Source organism: Bos grunniens, chromosome 21 (assembly GCF_055505025.1).
Source record: "Bos grunniens cultivar Pamir isolate PY7600 chromosome 21, Bosgru_T2T1.0, whole genome shotgun sequence".
Lineage (NCBI taxonomy): Eukaryota > Metazoa > Chordata > Mammalia > Artiodactyla > Bovidae > Bos > Bos grunniens.
Genome location: NC_141185.1, coordinates 64,791,307 through 64,813,910, shown reverse-complemented (window position 1 = coordinate 64,813,910; position 22,604 = coordinate 64,791,307). Strand labels below are relative to the sequence as shown.

Below are 22,604 nucleotides of genomic sequence, written 5' to 3'. Positions count from 1 at the left end.
GTGGTGTTGGAGAAGACTCTTGAGAGTCCCTCGGACTGCAAGGAGATCCAACCAGTGCATCCTAAAGGAGGTCAGTCCTGGGTGTTCATTGGAAGGACTGATGTTGAAGCTGAAACCAGTATTTTGGCCACCTGATGCAAAGAGCTGACTCATTTGAAAAGACCCTGATGTTGGGAAAGATTGAGGGCAGGAGGAGAAGGGGACGACAGAGGATGAGATGGTTGGATGGCATCACCGACTCAATGGACATGAGTTTGGGTGGACTCCGGGAGTTGGTGATGGACAGGGAGGCCTGGCGTGCTGCGATTCATGGGGTTGCAAAGAGTCGGACACGACTGAGTGACTGAACTGAACGGAACCTAGTGTTACAGTGTAAAAATCAAAGTAGTGAATTTGTCAGCTTCATAAAGAAAAGCAAACCAAGTGATGGAATCATGCTGAACCAGCACATAACGAGTAAGTCCAATATGAAATCACTCCTGTACGAGGAAGTGCAGGAACCACTTCATTCTTTTTATTCCTGCACTCACTGTAAAAGGAAGTGCAGGAACCACTTCATTCTTTTTATTCCTGCACTCACTGCCCTGCTCAAGTTTTTGTCACTTTTATTTGACCCACTGTGGCATTTCCTAAACTGCTTCTCACCCAGTTTTGACCACTTGGGGCTCTAGACCATCCATAAGCCCAGTCTTTCTGCCACTGGACCTCACCAGAACACTGGGGCGCTGGTACTGCTGATTATAGAGTTCACCACTGTGTGCTCAGCACCCAGCATGTGCCCGGGGCATCAAAGGTACTCAGTAAATATATGCCAGTGAACAAAGAATGAATGCACAAAAGAAACACAATGGATGATGGAACAGTGGTTACTTCTAACAAACGAGATTGAGGGTCAAGGGAGGGGAGCCCTGACTTTCCACATGTCTCTACAGTGTGGAGTTTTTTTCCCTTACTGTATCGTAAAGCTAAACAAAGAACTAAGAAAAACAGCCAGGAGGAGGAGAAACTGCAGGCTTCATTCCCAGATCTGCACAGGGGGAGACGTGAGGGGCCCGTGGGTGGCCAGCGGACAGCCTGCCGAGCCAGGAGTCTGGGGGCGGGGAAAACCGTGGAATCCACCACATGGGGCTCCACATGGAAAAGGGGAACTTACTGCAATGTGAAGACATTAATTAGAGACAACTGAAAGTGGGGATTGGTTTTTGAGCCAGTTTCCGGGCTCCCTGTGGATTATGTAAAAGTACATTGTCAAAAGCTTTGGGAAAAATATATGCCAAGGGTCAAAAAAAACCAGACATCCACAAAAGTCCCCGTTGCAGCTAATCAGCAGGGTGATACATGGACTGGGTGCAGCAGACACCGGGCCTGTCCCGCAGCGGACAGGCAGAACCACGGAGGAGGCGGGGATGCAGGCCAGGAAAGCAGGGAGAGGACACCGGGCCTGTCCCGCAGTGGACAGGCAGAACCACGGAGGAGGGGGGAGATGCAGGCCAGGAAAGCAGGGAGAGGACAGAGGGTAGGAGTCAGCTGCCTAGGATCAGGTGGGGCCCACACACCCTTCCTGCAGCTCTGACACCCAAGGACACCTGCTCTGGGGACTGAAGTTTCTGCTGCGGGTGGAGGCTGTGCCTAGCCCCTAGAGGAGGCCTTGGGGGCTGCTGGCTGAGGCTTCAGCACAGAGGAGACAGATAAGGGGAGCCCAGGGAAACAAGGCTTTGCAGTGTGTGGGGTTTAAGAGTTCACCCTCAGGGGCTTCCCTGGTGGTTCAGGGATAGAAAGAAGCCACCTGTCAAGGCAGGAGGCATAGGTTGCTTCCCCGGTCTGGGAAGATCCCACATGCCACAGAGCAACCGAGCCCAATGACACACTATTGAGCCTGTGCTCTAGAACCTTAATTACCGAAGGGCGTGCCCCGGAGCCTCATGCCCAAAGGAAGCCACTGCAGTCAGAAGCCGCACAGCACAACGAAGAGCAGCTCCCGCCAGCCGCTGCTAGAGAAAAGGCCATGCAGCAGTGAAGACCCATCACAGCTAATGAATAAGTGAGTACACAAATTAATAAAAAAAGAGTCCAGTCCCAGCTTTGTCACTTACTGGCAGTGTGACCTGGGAAGGCACAGGACTTCCCTGAGTTTTCTCATCTGAAAATAGGGATGGCAGCAGTACCCACCTGCGATGGACTGCACGTGTGTGTCTGCCTGAAATTTGCCGGCCCTTCATGTGAAGAAATCAGGAGGTGGGGCCTTTTTATCTTGGGCCTGACACGTTAGACCACAGCCTAGGCCGATGGGGCACGGCCTCCCAAAGGGCAAGACAGAAGGAAACCATGGAGAAGCGCGCAGTGTGACAGGCTGCTCTCAGCGTGCTGCAGGACCCCTCCAGGGAAATGCCCGAGACCCCAGGGTCTGTCCTGAGACCTTGCTAGTGGGCAGGAGGGCCACATCCTGACCACGGAGAGTGCCCATCTTCCCTGCCGCGGGCTTTCCCAGCCCTGCCCTGTCCTCATGCAGAGGTTCAAGCACCTGCTGCTGCACAGCTCCAATGGGCTGGGTGCTGGGGGTTGCTGAGGCTGGGGGTCAGTCCTGGGGCAGGACGGTGCAGGTGGGGCAGGGAGAGAGGGGCAGAAGACAGGGGGTCAGCCCAGCCCAGAGGGAAAGGACCACCAGCCTGCGGGTACAGCTGACCCAGGCTGGCACACACGAGCACAGGGCAGGGCTCTGGACCAAGCACCCGCAACTACCCTGGGGATCTAGTGAGTCTTCCATCTGCCCTGCGGACAGGCGTGCAGTGACGAGAACACTTACAGTTCTCTGCCGTTCCCTGACATTTTGAAGCCACCAAACGGAGCCTGTGCATAGATGGCATTGTAGCAGTTGATCCTGGAAAGAGAACAGAGAGACGCTCGTGGTCACCGGGAGAGGACTGGGCGGGCCCTTGAGTGCTGTGGGCACTAGGTGCCAGGTGCAGAGCATTGCCGAAGCGATGGTCTGTGTCCAGGTTTTATACCAGGAAAGTTGTGTTTTCAATCTCTGCCTTCTTGCTCTCACCACCAGAAACTAAAGTTTGAATATTGTTAAGTATAAATCTCTCACAGGGGTAGGAAGGAAATGACAAGGGGAGAAAAAGAAGCGAATTTTGCTGAGGGAATAAGAATCAGCTCTGAAAAGAGACAGGATTCATTTCAAAGTTCTCCTGCTTCTTGGCCTCCAATTCACATTTATCTTCTAAGATTATCTTTAAAATGAGGATAGTGTCATCAGCAGATGAAAGAGAGACTTTCATCCATACTTTGCACAAGAACACGCGCTGCTCTTAGAATATAAAGGGGAGGTCCAACGCAGTGGTCAAGAGCACTGGCTTCATCAGAGCTGAATGGCTGGCTCTGAGCTCTGCTCTGCCGTGTGCTGGCTGTGTGACCCCGGACAAGTCACTCAGTCTCTCTGCATCTCGAGTCCCTCAGCTGTGAGAAGAGATGATGACACCATCCTGCTCAGAAGGTGGTCACAAGGAGGGGGCAACATGCTCAGACATGTGTGGTGCATAACGCAAGTCGGAAAGCTCTCTGCTCACAGAAGGGTAAGGAGACTGGCTGGCCAGCAGCTCGGGGGCTGGGCACTCACGCTTTACTTACCAGAAGGGTAAGGAGACTGGCTGGCCAGCAGCTCAGGGGCTGGGCACTCATGCTTTACTTACCAGACAGTTCCAGACTCTAACGCGGAGGCCAGCTTCAGGGCTTTATCGAGGTTTTTTGTGAACACAGCTGCCGTGAGTCCATATTCAAGGCTGTTTGCTCTTTTGATCACTTCTTCAATATTTTTGAACTTCAGTATTGGTTGCACTGGTCCAAAAATCTATGATTAATTGGAAGGATGGCAATGAGAGGCTGCGGAGTGAAGCGTGTATGCCCTGAGCAGGCACCTCCTTCATGTATGCTCTTTTCACACACCCAGTGCTCACACCCATGGGAGAGGATGAATGAAGGACAGCACCCAAGCATTCTTTTTAGCTGTGCGATGGTTGAAATCTAAAGGAAAAGACTGAACTAAACAAAAGTAAAAAATAACCACCAAAATACTATGTTGGTTGGAAGCCCTCTCACTGTGGTCAGGGCATCTAGAGGTCCCAGCCTCAGAGGAGCCTCTGCGTGTTGGGACGCACAGACAACTCTGAAAGTCATCCCTGGAAAGTTACTGTGAAGGGTGTTTGCAGGCACAGACTATGGGCCCTGGCCTCTGTGCTGTGTGTTCTATCAAGGAAGATGCCCTGAAATGTTTCCCTAATAATTCCCAGGGGAAGGAATGAGGCTGTGTTCCTCACCATCTGCAACACAGCAAATAAAAGGAAAGAATTACGAACATTCAGAGGTAATTTTGAAAGGAGCCTGTAATGGATTCAGTGTTCAGCACCACAGCTCAGGAGGACAGTGTCAGCCTGCCAAAATACCTCCCCGGTTCCCAATGAGCTTCTCTCACAGAGGTTAAACAGCTGAGTCTCATGCCATCACAGTACAGTTAGTAACTCCCCCAAATCTCAAGGAGAATGTGTATAAACAGCTCATACCAGCAAGACTCTGGCAGTGATTCCCTCTTTCATGTGCCCCCAAAAATGCCAAAGCCTGGAGGCCGAGCACCTGGGACCCAGGTGGGAACCACTTCCAGCTAGCTTAACAGTGGCCCCGAAAGACAGAATTACACTCTTACGGGAGTTACCCTAATTTCCACCACTCCAAGGATGCCCACGATGGACAACTTCTAAGAGACTTCTAGTCAGGACAGGTCTTTGGGATGAACAGTTGCCATTTAGGTTTGGTCTGGTGGAGTGAATGAGGCTTTGGGCCCTGAATCCCTGGCTCAGTTTCTGGTAAGAGCACAGGCTCTCCACCTGCAGCTAACCTGAGGACATGTCAGAGCACAGAAGAGGGACTGTTGTTCCCAGAGAGGATGAGCAAAGCATGGAAGTGGGGGTTAGGACAAGCTCTACACAGTTCATGGGTCCCAGGGCAGGACGACCGCCCAGAGGACTCCAAAGGAGAGGGAAAAGACCTCAGAGCAAGGAAAACACTCCCTTCCCAAAGGCTTCAGGGATCCCTTGGCCCTGGAGAAGGCTCTTTTTGAAAGGCCCAGCCCCTTTCCCCGCTCCCAGGGCCCCAGCTCGCATAGGACATGGTTTTCCTCACAGCCTGCTGACCTCCTCTTTGGCAATCCGCATGGTGTCCGTAACTTCTGAGAAGACGGTGGGTTTGATGAAGAGCCCCCTGTCTTCCATGGCGGAGCCCCCACATTCCAGCTTGGCTCCCTCCTTCTTTCCGCTCTCGATCAGATCGAGGATTTTGTCGAACTGCTTCTGGTCAATCTGTAAAACAGAGAGAAGTAAGCTTGGCTTCTTTCTGGATGCTGGCTGCCAGCGTATGTGTCCAACAGCCTCCTATGTGGTGGCTGACCTCATTATGTTCTAGCCAAGACAAAATTCATGGACCAGATGTGCCTTGTATGCAAATGTAGCTCCAATGCACAAATCTAGGTTCTCTGGGGCAGGGGAGAGATGGGCTGTTCTCATCCTCTCCAGGTATGAGTGTATTCATACATCTGACCCCCTCCATGGGTACTGTGTGCTTAGTCGCTCAGTCAAGTCCAACTGGACTTGCGACCCCCTGGACTGCAGCCTGCTAGACGCCCTTGTCCATGGGACTTTCCAGACAAGAATACTGAAGTGGGTTGCCATTTCCTTCTCCAGGGGATTTCCCCAACCCAGGGATCGAACCCACATTTCCTGTGTCTCCTACATTGCAGGCGGATTCTCTACCCACTTAGCCATCAGGGAAGCCATGCTCTTAAGCAAATCCATGGGTGAAACAAAATCTGAAGTGGTCATATTCTTGGTTCTAACTCTTGAATCTTTCTAGGGTTGTCAGATTTAGCAAATAAAACCACAGGATACCCAATTAAATTTGAATTCCTAAAAAAAACAAGAAACGATTTTTAAAGTATAAGCAAATCCCAAACAATATTTGGGAGATACTTATGCTAAAAATGTATCCACTGTTTATCTGAACTGGGTTGTCATTGCTTAGTTGCTAAGTTGTGTCTGACTGTTTGTGACCCCATGGATTGCAGCATGCCAGGCTTCCCTGTCCTTCACCATCTCCCAGAGTTTGCTCAAACTCATGTCCATTGAATCGGTGATGCCATCCAACCATCTCACCGTCTGTTGCCCCCTTGTCCTCCTGCCCTCAATCTATCCCAGCATCAGGGTCTTTTCCTATGAGTTGGCTTTTTGCATCAGGTGGCCAAATATTGGAGCCTAAGCTTCAGCATTTGAACTAGTTGCCTTGTATTTTATCTGGCAAAACTGCACACTGCTCCTAGGGCACCACAGATCAGAGTGTAACACTTACTGGAATTCTCCATCCACAGGGCAGAGAAGTGAGAAATAATGCTGACGACCTTACTCATCACCCGTGGATACAAAATAGAGGCTCAAGGGGGTAGACAGGCTGCTCCTGGTTGGCGGGGAGCCAGCTCATCAGAAAAGCTCTACTTTCTGCCACTTTGATTAAGGGGTCTCCTCAGCTGGAGTGTACCCTATAAATATCCAGCTTGTGGATGCTATACTCAACCAGCTGGCAAAGGGCACCTCTCTGGGAGACTCAAGGTGGGGAAGTGCTCTCCCCACTCAAAATGGTCCTTCTTACCAAGTCCATGGGAACCTTGTTCTTACCACGACTCTGTTGTAAATCCCTTTCGCTCTGGCTGGGAGAGACAGAGTTTTGTTAGACAGGTTTGCTGTAGCTGTGAGTTTCAGGTAAAAAAGTGGCTCAAATTAAGCAAATTTGAATAAAAAAATAAGCAAACCTAAGGAGAAAAGGAAAGATATACTTATCTAAATGCAGAGTTCTAAAGAATAGCAAGGAGAGATAAGAAAGCCTTCCTCAGTGATCAATGCAAAGAAATAGAGGAAAACAATAGAATGGGAAAGACTAGAGATCTCTTCAAGAAAATTAGAAATACCAAGGGAACACTTCATGCAAAGATGGGCTCAATAAAGGACAGAAATGGTATGGACCTAACAGAAGCAGAAGATATTAAGAAGAGGTGGCAAGAATACACAGAAGAACCATACAAAAAAGATCATAATTCCCAGATAACCATGATGGTCTGATCACTTACCTAGAGCTAGACATCCTGGAGTTCAAAGTCAAGGGGGCCTTAGGAAGTATCACTATGAACAAAGCTAATGGAGGAGATGGAATTCCAGCTGAGCTATTTCAAATCCTCAAAGATGATGCTGTGAAAGTGCTGCATTCAATATGCCATCTAATTTGGAAAACAGCAGTGGCCACAGGACTGCAAAAGGTCAGTTTTCATTCCAATCCCAAAGAATGTTCAAACTACCTCACAATTGTACTCATCTCACATGCTAGAAAAGCAATACTCAAGTTCTCCAAGTGAGACTTCCACAGTATGTGAACTGAGAACTTCCAGATGTTCAAGCTGGATTTAGAAAAGGCAGAGGAATGAGAGATCAAATTGCCAACATCTGTTGGATCATCGAAAAAGCAAGAGAATTCAAAAACACATCTACTTCTGCTTCATTGACTACTCTAAAGCCTTTAACCGTGTGGATCACAACAAACTGTTGAAAATTTTTCAAGAGATGGGACTACCAGACCACCTTACCTGCCTTCTGAGTAACCTGTATGCAGTTCAAGAAGTCACAGTTAGAACCTGACATGGAACAATGGACCGCTTCCAAATTGGGAAAGGAATACATCAAGGCTGTATATTGTCACCCTGCTTATTTATTCTATCCTGAGTACATCATGTGAAATGCCGGGCTGGATAAAGCACAAGCTGGAATCAAGATTGCCAGGAGAAATATCAATAACCTCAGATATGCAGGTGACACCACCCTTATGGCAGAAAGTGAAGAGGAACTAAAGAGCTTCTTGATGAAAGTGAAAGAAGAGAGTGAAAAAACTGGCTTAAACTCAACATTCAGAAAACTAAGATCATGGCATCTGGTCCCATCACTTCATGGCAAATAACAGGAAACAATGGAAACAGTGACAGACTATTTTCTTGGGTTCTGAAATCACTGCAGATGGTGACTGCAGCCATGTAAATAAAAGACACTTTCTCCTTAGAAGAAAAGCTATGACAAACCCATAATACATATTAAAAAGCAGAGACACTATTTTATCAACAAAGATCTATCTAGTCAAAGCTATGGTTTTTCCAGTAGTCACATATGAATGTGAGAGTTGGACCATAAAGAGAGCTGAGCACCAAAAAATTGATGCTTTTGAACTGTGGTGCTGGAGAAGACTGTTGAGAGTCCCTTGGACTGCAAGGAGATCAAACCAGTCAATCCTAAAGGAAACTGGTCCTGAATATTCATTGGAAGGACTGATGAAGTTGAAACTCCAATACTTTGGCCACCTGATGTGACGAACTGACTCATTGGAAAAGACCCTGATGTTTGGAAAGACTGAAGGTGGGAGAAGAAGGGGATGACAGAGGATGAGATGGTTGGATGGCATCACCAACTTGATGGACATGAGTTTGACCAAGCTCCGGGAGTTGGTGATGGACAGGGAGGCTTGGTGTGCTCCAGTCCATGGGGTCTCAAAGACTTGGATATGACTGAGCGACAGTGCAAAGAAATAGAGGAAAACAACAGAATGGGAAAGACTAGAGATCTCTTCAAGAAAATTAGAGATACCAAGGGAACATTTCATGCAAAGAAGGAGTTCAATAAAGGACAGAAATGGTATGGACCTAACAGAAGCAGAAGATATTAAGAAGAGGTGGCAAGAATACACAGAAGAACTGTACAAAAAAGATCTTCATGACCAAGATAATCACAATGGTGTGATCACTCACCTAGAGCTAGAAATCCTGGAACGTGAAGTCAAGTGGGCCTTAGAAAGCATCACTACGAACAAAGCTAGTAGAGGTGATGGAATTCAAGTTGAGCTATTTCAAATCCTGAAAGATGATGCTGTGAAAGTGCTGCACTCAATATGCCAGCAAATTGGGAAAACTCAGCAGTGGCCACAGGACTGGAAAAGGTCAGTTTTCATTCCAATCCCAAAGAAAGACAATGCCAAGGGATGCTCCAACTACCGCACAATTGCACTCATCTTACACGCTAGTAAAGTAATGCTCAATATTCTCCAAGCCAGGCTTTAGCAATACGTGAACCGTGAACTTCCTGATGTTCAAGCTGGTTTTAGAAAAGGCAGAGGAACCAGAGATAAGATTGCCAACATCTGCTGGATCATGGAAAAAGCAAGAGAGTTCCAGAAAAACATCTATTTCTGCTTTATTGACTATGCCGAAGCCTTTGACTGTGTGGATCACAATAAACTGTGGAAAATTCTGAAACAGATGGGAATCCAAGACCACCTGACCTGCCTCTTGAGATATTTATATGCAGGTCAGGAAGCAACAGTTAGAACTGGACATGGAACAACAAACTGATTCCAAATAGGAAAAGGAGTACATCAAGGCTGTATATTGTCACTCTGCTTATTTAACTTATATGCAGAGTACATTATGAGAAATGCTGGGCTGGAAGAAGCACAAGCTGGAATCAAGATTGCCAAGAGAAATATCAATAACCTCAGATATGCAGATGATACCACCCTTATGGCAGAAAGTGAAGAGGAACTAAAAAGTCTCTTGATGAAAGTGAAAAGAGGAGAGTTGAAAAGTTGGCTTAAAGCTCAACATTCAGAAAACTAAGATCATGGCATCTGGTCCCATCACTTCATGGAAAATAGATGGGGAAACAGTGGAAACAGTGTCAGACTTTATTTTTTGGGGTTCCAAAATCACTGCAGATGGTGATTGCAGCCATGAAATTAAAAGATGCTTACTCCTTGGAAGGAAAGTTATGACCAACCTAGATGGCATAATCAAAAGCAGAGATATTACTTTGCCAACAAAGGTCTGTCTAGTCAAGGCTATGGTTTTTCCAGTAGTTATGTATGGATGTGAGAGTTGGAGTGTGAAGAAAGCTGAGCACAGAAGAATTGATGCTTTTGAACTGTGGTGTTGGAGAAGACTCTTGAGAGTCCGTTGGACTGCAAGGAGTTCCAACCAGTCCATTCTAAAGGAGATCGGTCCTGGGTGTTCTTTGGAAGGAATGATGCTAAAGCTGAAACTCCAGTACTTTGGCCACCTCATGTGAAGAGTTGACTCATTGGAAAAGACTCTGATGCTGGGAGGGATTGGGGGCAGAAGGAGAAGGCGACGACAGAGGATGAGATGGCTGGATGGCATCACTGCCTCAATGGACGTGAGTTTGAGTGATGGACAGGGAGGCCTGGTGTGCTACAATTCATGGGGTTGCAAAGAGTCGGACATGACTGAGTGACTGAACTGAACTGAACTGAATTGAGCGACTGAACTGAACTGAATGGTGCATTTGGATGACTCTGTCCCTGAGGCACAGGCTGGCTTTCTTTGAAAGAGTTGGCACAAACCATGCAAGCCCCTTTACCAGTCATCTCATGAAATGTGGATTCAGTGTTAAAATACCAACATGATCCATACCTCACACTTTGTACTAGGATAGATTCCAAATAGATCAAAGACTTAATCATGAAAGGTGAAGTCATAAAAAGTCTTCAAATTCTCTCAGGTGGGAGAACGCCTTGGTGAAACAGGAGTGGTGATGGCCTTTCTATGACTTGAAATGCAGAAGCCAAGAAGGAAAGATTAATAATTTTGAGTAAGTAAAAAAGGAAGGCAAAAGCATCATAAGCAAAGTCAGAGGGCAAAACAGCAAACTGGAAAAAACTGACAAGTCACATAATAGATAAAGCTAATCTCTCTAGGATGCAAAGAATTCTTATAAGTGACAAAAAATGATCAGCAGTACAAGTTAAAAATATGCAAAGCACTGGCATGGTTGATAGAAAAGGAAACATAAATGACCTTTAGATATAATACTAACATGTTCCTCTTTACTCTTATAAGAGATATGCCATGCTGTGCACTGTTCTGTGCTGTGCTCAGTCGCTCAGTTGCGTCCGACTCTTTGAGACACCATAAACTGTAGCCCACCAGGCTCCTCTGTCCATGGACTTTCTCCAGACAAGAATACTGGAGTGGGTTGCCATGCCCTCCTCCAGGGGATCTTCCCATCCCAGGGATTGAACCTAGGTCTCCTACATTGCAGGCAAGTTCTTTACCAGCTGAGCTACCCGGGAAGCCCATAAGAGATATATGTACATTAAAAACAAATGAGATATCATTTTGAACTATCAGATGGGCAAAACGCCACACGTATTCTGTTAGTAAGGCTGGAGAAACAGGCAGGCTCATGCAAGGTTGGTGGGAGCATGAGTTGGTTCATCCTTTTGGAAGGTAAATTGGTGATGCTTATAGAAATTACAAATGTTCTCTCACTCAGCAATGCCACTTGGGCAGTTTGTCCTGTGGATTTCCTTGCACACATGCAGAATGACATACTCCGCAGTGCTGTACGTGATTGCACACACCCACAGACTTATCAGTACATGTTTCTAAAATTCTGTTGGATTCATACAGTGGAATTCTATGTACTTATAGAAAAGAACAAGGCAGGTTCCTATGGTTTGGCATGGTACAGAAGGCTCTTCAAGTTTCTTGTTAGGGGATAAAAATCAAGGTGCAAAACAATATTGTGTACAGGTATCTGGGGTAAAAACAAGGGAGACCAGAATTCATATTACATTCTTGTATACATACTCAATTTTGGTTGTATATACAAAAATTCTGAGACTTTTCACCTAAGAACTAAGTACACAAGATACCCATGGAGGGAAGTGTAATAACCATGTCTATGAATGAATGGAAGGGAGCTTTCTCACTATTGACCTTTATATGTATTTTGGCTTTTGACCATGTGTATGTGTATGCGTGCTCAGATGTGTCTGACTCTGTGATCCCATGGACTGTAACCTGCCAGGCTCCTCTGTCCATGGGACTTTCCAGGCAAGAATACTGGAGTGGGTTGCCATTTCTTCCTCCAGGGGATCTTCCTGATCCAGGGATCAAATCCATGTTTCCTATGTCTCTTGCATTGGCAGGGAGATTCTTTTCCACTCTGCCACCTGGTAAGCCCCCCATGTGTATGTACGGCCATCTCAAAAAGTAATTCAAATTACAACAGGCCTGGTAATCTGGTAATTTCTCTCTGGATGAACCAAGTCTTGGGTTAAAAGCCAGGATTGCTCTTTCCTCCTCTTCGGAGACCAAGAGATTTGTGGGGCTTCAGCAAACTACAGATCTTCAGTGGCCGCTGACCATGTTCTGCCTCCAAGACCATCTATCCTGCAGCCAGCACTAGGTCTCCCTGGAAACTCTACCCATCCAGATTGACTCTCCCTGGTCAGTCTGTGTGAATACGTTGTTTAAATCTAATAATCCTCCATGAATGTCAGCTTCCGTCTCACAGTGCAGGAGAAGAACCTGCTATGAAGTGAGGCTGTGCCAGAGCGCCACACCAGAGATAGAGAAGCAGGGCCCAAGGGTAGCCAAGGCAGCGAGCAGCTCTGCTGAGAGGAGAGGGTGGGGAGGACTTGGGACCCTGCCCTGCACCAGGTGGCCTGTGTGAGTCCGTGCATCTCTTCGCTCGGTTGCCAAATAAACTTGAATAATTTTGGAGCATGCCGGCTGCCTGTAGTGGACCCTGAGCTGGTCAGCTAGTTGTTTTACTAGCATGAGATAGACAGGACTATTTAGACAGCTGTAAATCCTCTCAGAGTAAAATCTTATTAAAGTAGATGAAAAAGCACTTTGGGAGGAAAAAAAAAAAAAACTCAGCAGCATCCCTAAATAATACGCTGAAGTTAGATGGCTTAAGGGAGTTTTCAATAGGACTTTCAGCAGCATCAAAAGCACTGATGAAATCAACACCACTCCGCTCTCTTGGAAGAGATTTGTATATCTGGCTTCAGAAGTCAAGCCTGAAACCTTGGAAAGAGACTTACGATTAATGATGGGGTAAAAGGGATTCCTTAGGATGGATCAGCTCACATATTTCCCACAGATTCTGGATCAGCTTCACAATCACAGCAGATTCGATAATGACTTGTGGCCATGTCTGTATGCAGACCTGAAATCCAACCAAGGCCGCTGCACTTTGTCTCACTGGCCACTACTAGGTTGGGGGTTGAGGCCTGACAGGAAGTGGAGCATTGGCCACAAGTAGAGATATTTCTCTCCACCAGGATCACGTGGCACCAGAGCCCCAGCATGTGGGCTGGGCCAAGGCAGAGGTGGGCGCTGCGGCCAGACACACACCTTTTCCACGTGGTCCTCCCCACTCCCCAGCCAAGGCGTCCCCCCAAGGATGGTCAAGCAAGACCTAACTGATGTGGCTTGAAGTCACGTACATTCACTTCCACCTAGCTTAGGAAGCCTGCTGTTTAATGCCTCTCCCCTTAAAGAATAAAAACTTATTAGATGCCTTGAAATTTCCTTAATATGCATCAATAGCTCTGTCTTCCAGATGAGGAAACTGAGGTTTGGCAGGAGCCTGTGGTTTTCACAAAATTCCAGAGCCAAACTTGTCCTCAGTTCCACGGCTTCCCGTGGAAGCACACAGGGCCAACGCAGTGGGTGAGTCGCTAGTTCCCGGGACAGATGCAAATGGGTGAGTCCTGACATGTGATTTGAAACTTCCTGGCTGGAGCAGGACTTTGGCTACAAGTAAAGTGGGTTGCTGTTGAGCTCCATTTCAATAATTCATGTGATGGTTAGGCTGTCCTCTTTTAAATATTTATCCGTCTGCTGCCCTGCACAGTTAGAAAGTGATACAGGATGTGCCCTCTTCCTGAGGTTATTAAACCTCGGCGTTATGATCATTTTCATCCTGTTGTTAGCTTCGCAAACCAGGCCGCCAGAGACATGTTCCTGCTGTTCAGAGATGTAGCCCGATCCTCTGAGCCCTCTCTGCTGGGATTCTGATGGTCACCTCGTCCTGTAACTCCCATGGGCTGGGAGACCGCTAGGCCTCTGACTCCAGGTGCCACTTCCACCTGCACTCTGCTGCCTTTCAGCCAGGCTTCTAACTCGCTTCTGCAGAGAGGCCAGCTAAGCAAGCAGCCTCTGCCTGCGGCTCTCTCCTGGGGACACTGCGGCTCAGAGAAGAGGTGCCTCTGGCTGGGGGGTGCAGGCACACGGGCTTCTGAACCAGGAATGCCTCCCTTCTGCCAAGGCCCAGAGCTCAGTATTACCTGCCGTGAAGAGTCGAGTGTCTGCGTGTCCACTCTGATTTCATAACCCTACCAAGGCCTGACAGGACTGAACTGTCAGTCAGCATTGGAACAACAGCCCTCAGTGGGCAGGCAAGCGGGTAAGGGAGCCCTCGCTTCAAGAAGGACCCTGAAGCCAGGGAACAGCTGAGCTGCGCAGGGTCAGAGCCCTGCTTGCTTAACCCCCCAACTTGCACTTGGGACGTGACGCCTCAGTTACCTGGGGCCCCTGTTCGGTCCTGACGTCAAAGGGGTCTCCAACCGGCCGCTTCTTGGCATACTCCACGCTCCGCCTGACAAACTCGTCATAGACCTGCTCCTCCACGAACACCCTGGAGGCGGCCGTGCAGCACTGGCCTTGGTTGAAGAACACTCCCTGATGGGCGCACTCCACCGCCAAGCTCACTGCAGGGAGGGGCAGCGGGGAGAGGAAGCGATTAAGTCGTTAGGGCTGGACGGGCGACAGCTGCAGCTCTAATTGCCCACACGGGAAAACAGGCCTCGGGATGGTTGCAGTGCAGAAATTAATTTTGCTCAGCATTTCCCCAAAGCAGAGGATGGGAAAGGGGGTTTTCGGGTCCACAGAGTTCTGGGTTAAATAGGTCCCTGACTGCTGGATGTCTCAGCATCTTTACTGTGCTAATGAGCATGGAGACTGTTCATATCCCCATCTCCCTTGCCCACGGATCCCTCCCCTTCCTTTTCTGGGGACTAGTGGTCTATAAAATAATCTTTTGTAAGTATTGATGTTGACCAGTTGGTGAGAATTTTTCAAGGGGCCAAAATTTTCCACCTTGAGTGACAAGGGGGAGCTTATGAAAGGAACACAACACTACGCGTGACTTAAAAGGGTTTAAAAAATGTATTGATTCTGCCTGATGAAGGCTGGATTTGCACTGTAGAGCTACACTGAAATAAAACCAGGTACTCAAGCTGAACTAGCAGGGTGCTCAGGGAGAGAGGCCACTGACATCCGCTGAGGGGCTTCTACAGCCCACCTGCCCGCCCCCCAAATCCAGGGCAGCTTCGCTTCGCATAAAGCAAGAGCCAGGCCCCCCTGGACATGGGTGGAGGTTCCACGTCAGCCAGCACTGCTCTCCGGGCAGCTCTGAGGAAGGCTGCTCTGGGCTTTAAGAGCCGTCGTTACCCAGCAAGGGCTTCTGTGTCAGTCACTGTCACAGCAGGACAGCGTTACAAGGTTCTGTCTCCGCCTGCACCCCACCTCCTCCTAGGCAGCTTCAAACTACCCCTGCTCCAGAACAGCTCATTTACTTCCTGACAGCACCCAGAGGCGGGCAGCTGCCGTGTTGGGAGACGGTGGCATGTTACTGTTGATACTACGCCTGGGATGCCAACTATGCCAGGATTGAATTTTGTGGACGGGCACTGCCCAGCCGAGGAACAGGAGATGGGTGTTTATGACCCTTGTCAAGCCAACACTCAGACAGGAGTCCGTGTTTCTGCTGCAGGCTTCCTGGTTGGGAGGGAAGAGAGTGCGCTGATGGGCAGAAGGGGCGCCCAGGTCTGGAGTCAAAGGAGGGCACAACAGGAGTCCTGCTCTCTGAGACCGGAGCTTCAAGCTCCACATGTGGGTCACAGTGGGGCAGCACCCAGGACTGCCCCACGTGGCTGCACAGACCATTAGCAACACTGGTCCTACTTCCCGTAGGAAGCTGCAAACCAGGCGAAAACGAGCAGTCCGTCTTCACACCCAGCTCCCCTTCCTTCGGGGGTGCTTGAGTCCTCGCCCAGTCCTCTCCCTCTGCGAGGAGAACTGCTACCAGTGATCTACACCTGGGCCAGAAACGACGGTAGGGTCACTTCTTCTTGGGGAATTGTGCAATTCCAACCTTATCTGACCATGGAACGAGAGGCTTCGGACTGCTTGAAAGGCATCCCAGGCACCAATGGGCAGGCACGGAGGTGCTCATCAAGGCAAAAGCGTTTTAGTGTCCTTGAGAAATCACACCTTGGGCAGCTGACCCTGCCAGCAGGTCAGCCACGGCCCGACGTGGCCCTTTCTTCCCTCTTCTGGACACAGCAACCCAGAATATTGCTTACTTTAATGTTGTATTGTGAGACACAAGCTTCTGGACAGGCAGGCTTTCCCAGGGAAGAGGCAGTCAAGGGAAAGACAGCACCCAGGCCAGCAGAATACTCCCGAGGGCCCCTGCCATGGGCCTCTGATTTGTCAGGTTTGAGACAAAGAAGAAAGGAACCCCTCAAGTCCTCCAGAGCCGGCAAGCAGTGCAGGAAGCACTGAGCTAGAGGGCAGAGTGATGAATGCCTGTGGGGGTGCCCGTCCCCTCCTCCTGACCTCCCCTCCCCCCACACACAGGTCTTCTCTCTGAAGAAGACCCAGACCCACTTGTCACGGCCCCAGCTCTGCAGGGACAGGGAAGGAAAACTCAGCCTCGAAGGGCAGAAACAGGCGGCCCTCGTGGCTACACATTTTTATGCCCTCCTCCAGGGCGGCTTCCCACTGCCAGTGAAGCTGGCCTTTGGGTCTCCATCTGCCTGTTATTTACAGTGTGATGACCCGAGGTGGAGAAATGTCCCTGCGATGCGTGTGCCTGTTTTCCCTCAACTGGTTCTGACTCAGGCAAGGAAGTGAGGAGAAAGCTGTGGACCGAGTGAAGCCTCTGCGACTCCGGGAAGTGGGGAGACTCACGGTCAGCATCAGCACACACGATGCAGGGGTTTTTCCCACCAAGCTCCAGCGTCACCCTCTTCAGGTTGCTGTGGGAGGCCGCCTCCTTAACCAGCTTCCCAACCTTCGGGATAAAAACCAGACAGGAGAAGCCTCAGACAGAGCTGAAGTGGCGGGACGATCTGAGCAGGCCCTGGGCCGTGGTGCTGCCCCCTCCGTGCCCTGGGCTCTCGCAGCGTGTCCTCCTGGACCCGACCGTGACCCGGCTGGAATCCAGGCTCGAGCAGCTCCCTGCAGGAGTGGGCTGGAGCCTCGAAGGCCCATGGCTCGCCCACGGCCACCCACGGTGAGCGGCGGAGCTGACCTCGCCTGCCGCCTACCGCCAGCAGCAGCTGGTCTTGCCTAAGGGACTGAGGGGCGGCGGCTCTGCGCGGCCCTTTGGTCTGATCTGAGGGACCTCCAAGGGCTAGAGAAACGGGGGACCTGATCTGCAGGACGGGAAGGTGCCCATCCTCTGGAAATGCACCCCACGACCGAGTGCCCCGGGAGGAGGGAGAGAACGGCTTCTCCGTTTCACCGTGGTAAATCTGTAAGCTGGGCCCGTCACCCCTACACCGCTGGAGGGGGGCCTGGCTCAGCAGCGCCTCGTCCTGGGGCCACCAGCTCAGGACCGGCAGACTAAGAGACCAGGGCGCACAGGGGCCTAGGGCCAGACAGCCAGCAGGGGGCGGAGCTGGGCTCCCCAGGGCTGAGGGGAGGGTGCCAGCATGAAGCAGGGCACTCAGAGCCGGTGCGCTGGGACAAGCCAGATGGCCCCACGGGCAGCCCCACGGTCCCAAGAGAGGGCAGCGGGGGCAGGGACGCGCCCCTTGTTGGGCAGAAGACAGGAGACCTGGGAGCCACTGCGGGGCCCCCTCTCTGCCCCCACCCCTCTGTCTCCGTCTTGAGGGTCCTGTTCTCCAACCACAGAAGAGGGGCTGGGGACCCCTGCTGGAGGACACTAGGAGAAATAGGCACGCTTATTGCCTGGGAGATTTTATCCATCTATTTTTTAAGTACAGCAGTGCTTTCTCATTAGAAATAATTCCACATATAGATGCATATAAATTAAAGGGGAAAGATTTTATCTCCCCTCATCTGTTAATGCCCCAGGACTTACCGAGGAGGCCACAGTAAGAATTTCTTGGGAGTCTTTCCAGGCAATTTCTATTTCTCTACACATACCTTTTTATTAATAGTATATATATATATATATATATATACACACACACACATATATAGTAGTGTTAGTCACTCAGTCATGTCTGACTGTTTGTGACCCCATGGACTATAGCCTTACCAGGCTCCTCTGTCCATGGAATTCTGCAGGAAAGAATAGTGGAGTGGGTTGCTGTTTCTTTCTCCAAGGAAACACATATACATGTGTGTGTATATATATGTGTGTGTGTGTGTGTGTGTGTGTATATATGTATATGTGGTATATACTTTCCTGCAGTTTACTATTTGTGTGTGTGCTTTAGCAATAGATTATGGCTCAGCTTTCCTTATTGTAATGGCATCATATAGTATAGATACAATATAATGGAAAGTACGTCCTTGAATGCTCATGGAAACAGTAGTTGCTAAGCAGCTACTTCAAAATGGACTTTCTGAATCAAAAGTTGACACTTTCAAATGTGTGATCAGTACTACAATATTGCTAGTCACCCTACGCTTATTTTTGTTTTTCACCTTGATTATGCAGTTTATCCTATGGCTATTTCACATTTTTATCTTATCTAACAGTATTTTCTTCTGAGGCTTCTGAATAAATAAATTAGATATTTATTTAGTTTGGAAACTGGACCAGTAACTTTTTTTTTTTTTTACTATTGCTATGTACTAAAGTGGGGTCAGATTTAGCACAGGGACGCATCACAGTTTAGCCTCTAAAGGAAAAATTCCCAGCGACAGCCGGTGGCCCCCCCCGGCTGGTAAGGAGTTACCTCTGTGGACCCAGTGAAGGCTATCTTGTTGATATGAGGATGAGAAGAAATTGCTGCTCCCACTGTGGGCCCAAATCCCGGCACGATGTTCACCACACCCGGAGGGAATCCCACCTGGGAGGAAATTGAGATGGTGTTCAGAGGAGGAGGTTAGGAGAGCCACGGCTGGGCGAGGTCCCTGAGTGGAGTGGCAGCCTCACCTGGAAGCTTGGGCCCAGGTTCGACAAACTTTCCAGGGCCAGACCCAGTCAGCCAGCAAGTGGGTGGGACAGGGTGAGGCCTATACCCCTCTTCCAGGTGGCCTTCCTACCCCGAAGGGCTTCTGAACAAAACGGCAGTTGCCCTTTGCAGCAGAGCACCATTCTGTGTGTGTCTGCGTGTGTGTGTGCGTGTGTGTGTGTGTGTGTGAGTCGGTATGGGTCTCTCTCTGTGTGTCTGTATCTGTGTGTTGAGGGAGCAGGCACACCTTGGTGACAGCCCCCAGGCTCAGAGGCATCTGCAAAATACACTTCCTCGGCTTCAACTTAATTTTTTTTAATCTGTCCCATTAATGTTCCAAATGGCAAAATGGTCTCACTCCCTCAAAGTCCCTGACTGTTGAACCTGGGTCACTCTGAGAGCTAGCACATCCTGAAGGCGGGGAGCAACGTTTCATTAATGTGGTACTCTGCACATGCTAGGTGCTTTTTATTAACCAAGAGCAGCGCAAACGAGCTGGAGGGTGGGGGGTGCTCTTCCACTGGGGGATGCCATTCTCTTTGTTATGATAAAACACATTAATTCAGAAATGGGAGATTTTAGGACGTGGTGCTTGAGTCTTCAGTTTTCCTAAACACTTTTTTAAACAATTGTGACTTTAGAATCTGTAAGTCTAATTATATGATGTCATCAGGTCCCACATCACGGGTCAGAAGAGAGTGGAAAACCGATTAGTTGCTGGCTCTGCAGCCTTACATCTAAACAGTAAATGTTTCACATCCTGGTTGTATTGGCCTGGCTAAGAGATGAGATGAATGGACCTTTCCTCCCATCCCTCTTTTCTTCCTGTTTCTTTTAAAAAAATCTTTGCAACATACAGTTTGGGGACAGAATGACTGAAATACGTTGCCAGGTGTGTCCAGAAGGAGGTGGCCCTTTGGGCAGCTCATTTCCCCAAGTGGTGGCTGCCAGGGAGAGGACAGGCGCCCTAGAGCCAGCACTGGGGAGGAGGCTGGGGCTCATAGTAGCCCCTCTGGGGGGCTGCTGGTGGGGGTCACAGCTCCAGGAGAAGGACAGACACCACACAGACAGGGTCTGGAGAAGTTACCTCTCAAGCGACCCCCTTGTAAATTCTCTAGACAAAACATTTGGCCCGAGACCACAGGTTTGAGCTCGTTATCAGAATAAGCATTCTCATTAGGATCAGGTGGAGGAATGGAGTCCCTTCTAGTTCAGCAGCCACAAGCAGGAGCAGGGAGGAGCAGCTGCCAAGTGAAACCAGGAGGCATTCTCGTCCCACTCAGCCGGGAGCTGGAGGGCGTGGGCACGCATGGCCCGGCTCTGCAGGGCAGGCTCATCTCTGGCGGCGGCGCGGCTCCCAGGAGTAGGAATGTTCCTGATAACATAGAGCATTTTCTCCTGGGACGTCTCACCTCTTTGATCAGAGAGCCCAGATAGAGGGCGGTGAGGGGGGTCTGCTCCGCCGGCTTCAAGACCACGGTGTTCCCGCAGCAGAGAGCAGGAGCCAGCTTCCACACCAGCATCAGCAGAGGGAAGTTCCACTGCAGCAGAACACAGAGGGGTTGGGGGCCCCGGGGCTGCACACGACGCCGTCCCCAAGGCCCAGGGATGCCTGTATGGAGCACTTGCTTTGCATGGTTTAGATGCGGGGTATAGGAGGTTACGCAGGAGTATGCAACGATCAGGGGCTTCCCTGGTGGCTCAGGGGTAAAGAACCTGCCTGCAGTACGAGAGCCCCGGGTTTGATCCCTGGGTCCACAAGATCCCCTGGAGAAGGGAATGGCTACCCACTCCAATATTCTAGCCTAGAGATTGCCATGGGCAGAGGAGCCTGGAGGGGTCCTCATATAGTCCATGGGGTCACACAGATCAGACATGAATGGAGCAGCTAAGCAGGAGCAACAGCAGCATGCAATGATCAGAACTGCATTCCTGCCCAGCATCTCCTGAACTGCATCCTAGGAGATGCTAATAGGTGGTCACTGCAAAGAGGATTTTGCTCTAGGTGTGCTACCGTCTCCTCCTGCAGGTTAACAATGCCAGCAGCACGTTAGTATCTGGGAAAAGCCCCAAAGGAATGAGGCCTGCCTCTCCTCAACTCAGATGCCACCCTATCTCTCTTCCTACAGAGCACAGACCAACCCCTGCCTGATGGGTGTTTGGTGACATTCATCTTGGAAAACTTTCTTGTCCTCCTTTCACCAGAGGCAGGGACACCAAAGTCTCCCTGGCATCAGGCCTGAGAAGCACCCTCACCCACTGGGCGTCCACTGTGAGCCTGGTGCAGTTCCAAACGCTGAACTCATTTGATCCCGAGACACCTGTGCGGGGGCAGTCACACTGCCACTCCCCTCGACAGAAGGGGGATGCGGCGCAGACGGTGAGCTCACTGGACCAAGGTCACAACTGTCAGACAAAGGCCGGATTCACAGCCAGGCTCGTTTCCCTCACTGCACTGCTGCCTAAGTGCATCTCCAAGAGCACACCGAGCTTGATTCTGGCCAACCCTCATCCCTGTGCCCACTCCCCCCAGTTGACTCCTTAGGCTCCATGGATGCCTTTCCCCCAGCAGGGCTGATGAACGGCCAGCTAGATTTCACCCCCAGCTCTGTCTGAAATTCCTACCACTGTACACCAAACAGAACACCCCAGGTCCCAGGGGCCCGTGAGGCTGGCTGATGAGAGCAGGCACAGCCCCGCTGGTCCCCGGGGTCTGCTCGTCTTCTAGACCCCCACTCCTGAGCACCCAGATGCCATCAGCTGTCCTCTCCAACAAGCAAACCTGCACCTTCTCCTGGCCTCTGCCTCTCCTCCCGGCTCCCTTCTCTCTCACTGCAGCTTCTGGAAGGCCCAAGCCCATGTGCCCAGCTCCCTTTCCATTGGCCCTAGCTACATTGAAGACACCCCCAGCACCTCTCTTGGGGAGCACATCTAACAGTAGGTGTCTCTGTTGTTTTGAATTTCCAGGTAGGAGATGACTGCATCAACCGCAATCTCTTTCTGAAGATGTATCATGTCCCTGGGGGGTCCCTGACCCTGGCTGCTCAGGCTTCTTCCTGGGATTCCTTAGCAGTCCATGGAGCTTCCCTGGGCCCTCTTCTTTTCTAAATCTACATCCATCTTTAGGGGACCCCCTCCCAACTCGATGGGCAAGAGCACCTCTGTCCTGACCATTGACTGGCTCTCAAACCTGATTACTGAAGCATCACCCCTTCCTTGTCCCCAGAGAGTGCTTCTCCAAGCCTCTCCACACTGCTGCCTGCCTCCTCAGCTGCCGCAGTGGCCTGGGTCTTCCTCCCACAGACGGCAGAATCACAGCAACCCTGGCACCTGCCAGGCACTCCCTACCCAGAAAGTAAAGTCCTGGGCCCTGGGCACCACGGTGCTGGACGCTGGGCCGCACCACCTGCCGGGTCCGCCTCCTCATCCTCGCTCTGTCCCTGCCTAAGTTCCCACCTCGCCAGCTATCCCGCTGCTGCCCCCAAGTAGCCAGACACTTTTCC

At 50.1% G+C, this 22,604-nt stretch overlaps 1 protein-coding gene across 2 annotated transcripts in view; it reads right to left on the bottom strand.

The window, feature by feature from the left end:
* ALDH1A3 (aldehyde dehydrogenase 1 family member A3) overlaps positions 1 to 22,604 on the bottom strand; it is a 41,952-nt gene that overhangs the window by 5,989 nt on the left and 13,359 nt on the right. For both annotated transcript variants that reach the window (XM_086364886.1, XM_086364887.1), the window contains 7 exons: positions 20,514 to 20,642; positions 18,883 to 18,996; positions 16,919 to 17,021; positions 14,468 to 14,652; positions 5,187 to 5,351; positions 3,693 to 3,850; positions 2,804 to 2,878 (listed from right to left, as the gene is read on the bottom strand). In XM_086364886.1, the coding sequence (XP_086221012.1) occupies positions 2,804 to 2,878; positions 3,693 to 3,850; positions 5,187 to 5,351; positions 14,468 to 14,652; positions 16,919 to 17,021; positions 18,883 to 18,996; positions 20,514 to 20,642 (929 nt within the window). The remainder of the gene's footprint in view (positions 1 to 2,803; positions 2,879 to 3,692; positions 3,851 to 5,186; positions 5,352 to 14,467; positions 14,653 to 16,918; positions 17,022 to 18,882; positions 18,997 to 20,513; positions 20,643 to 22,604) is intronic.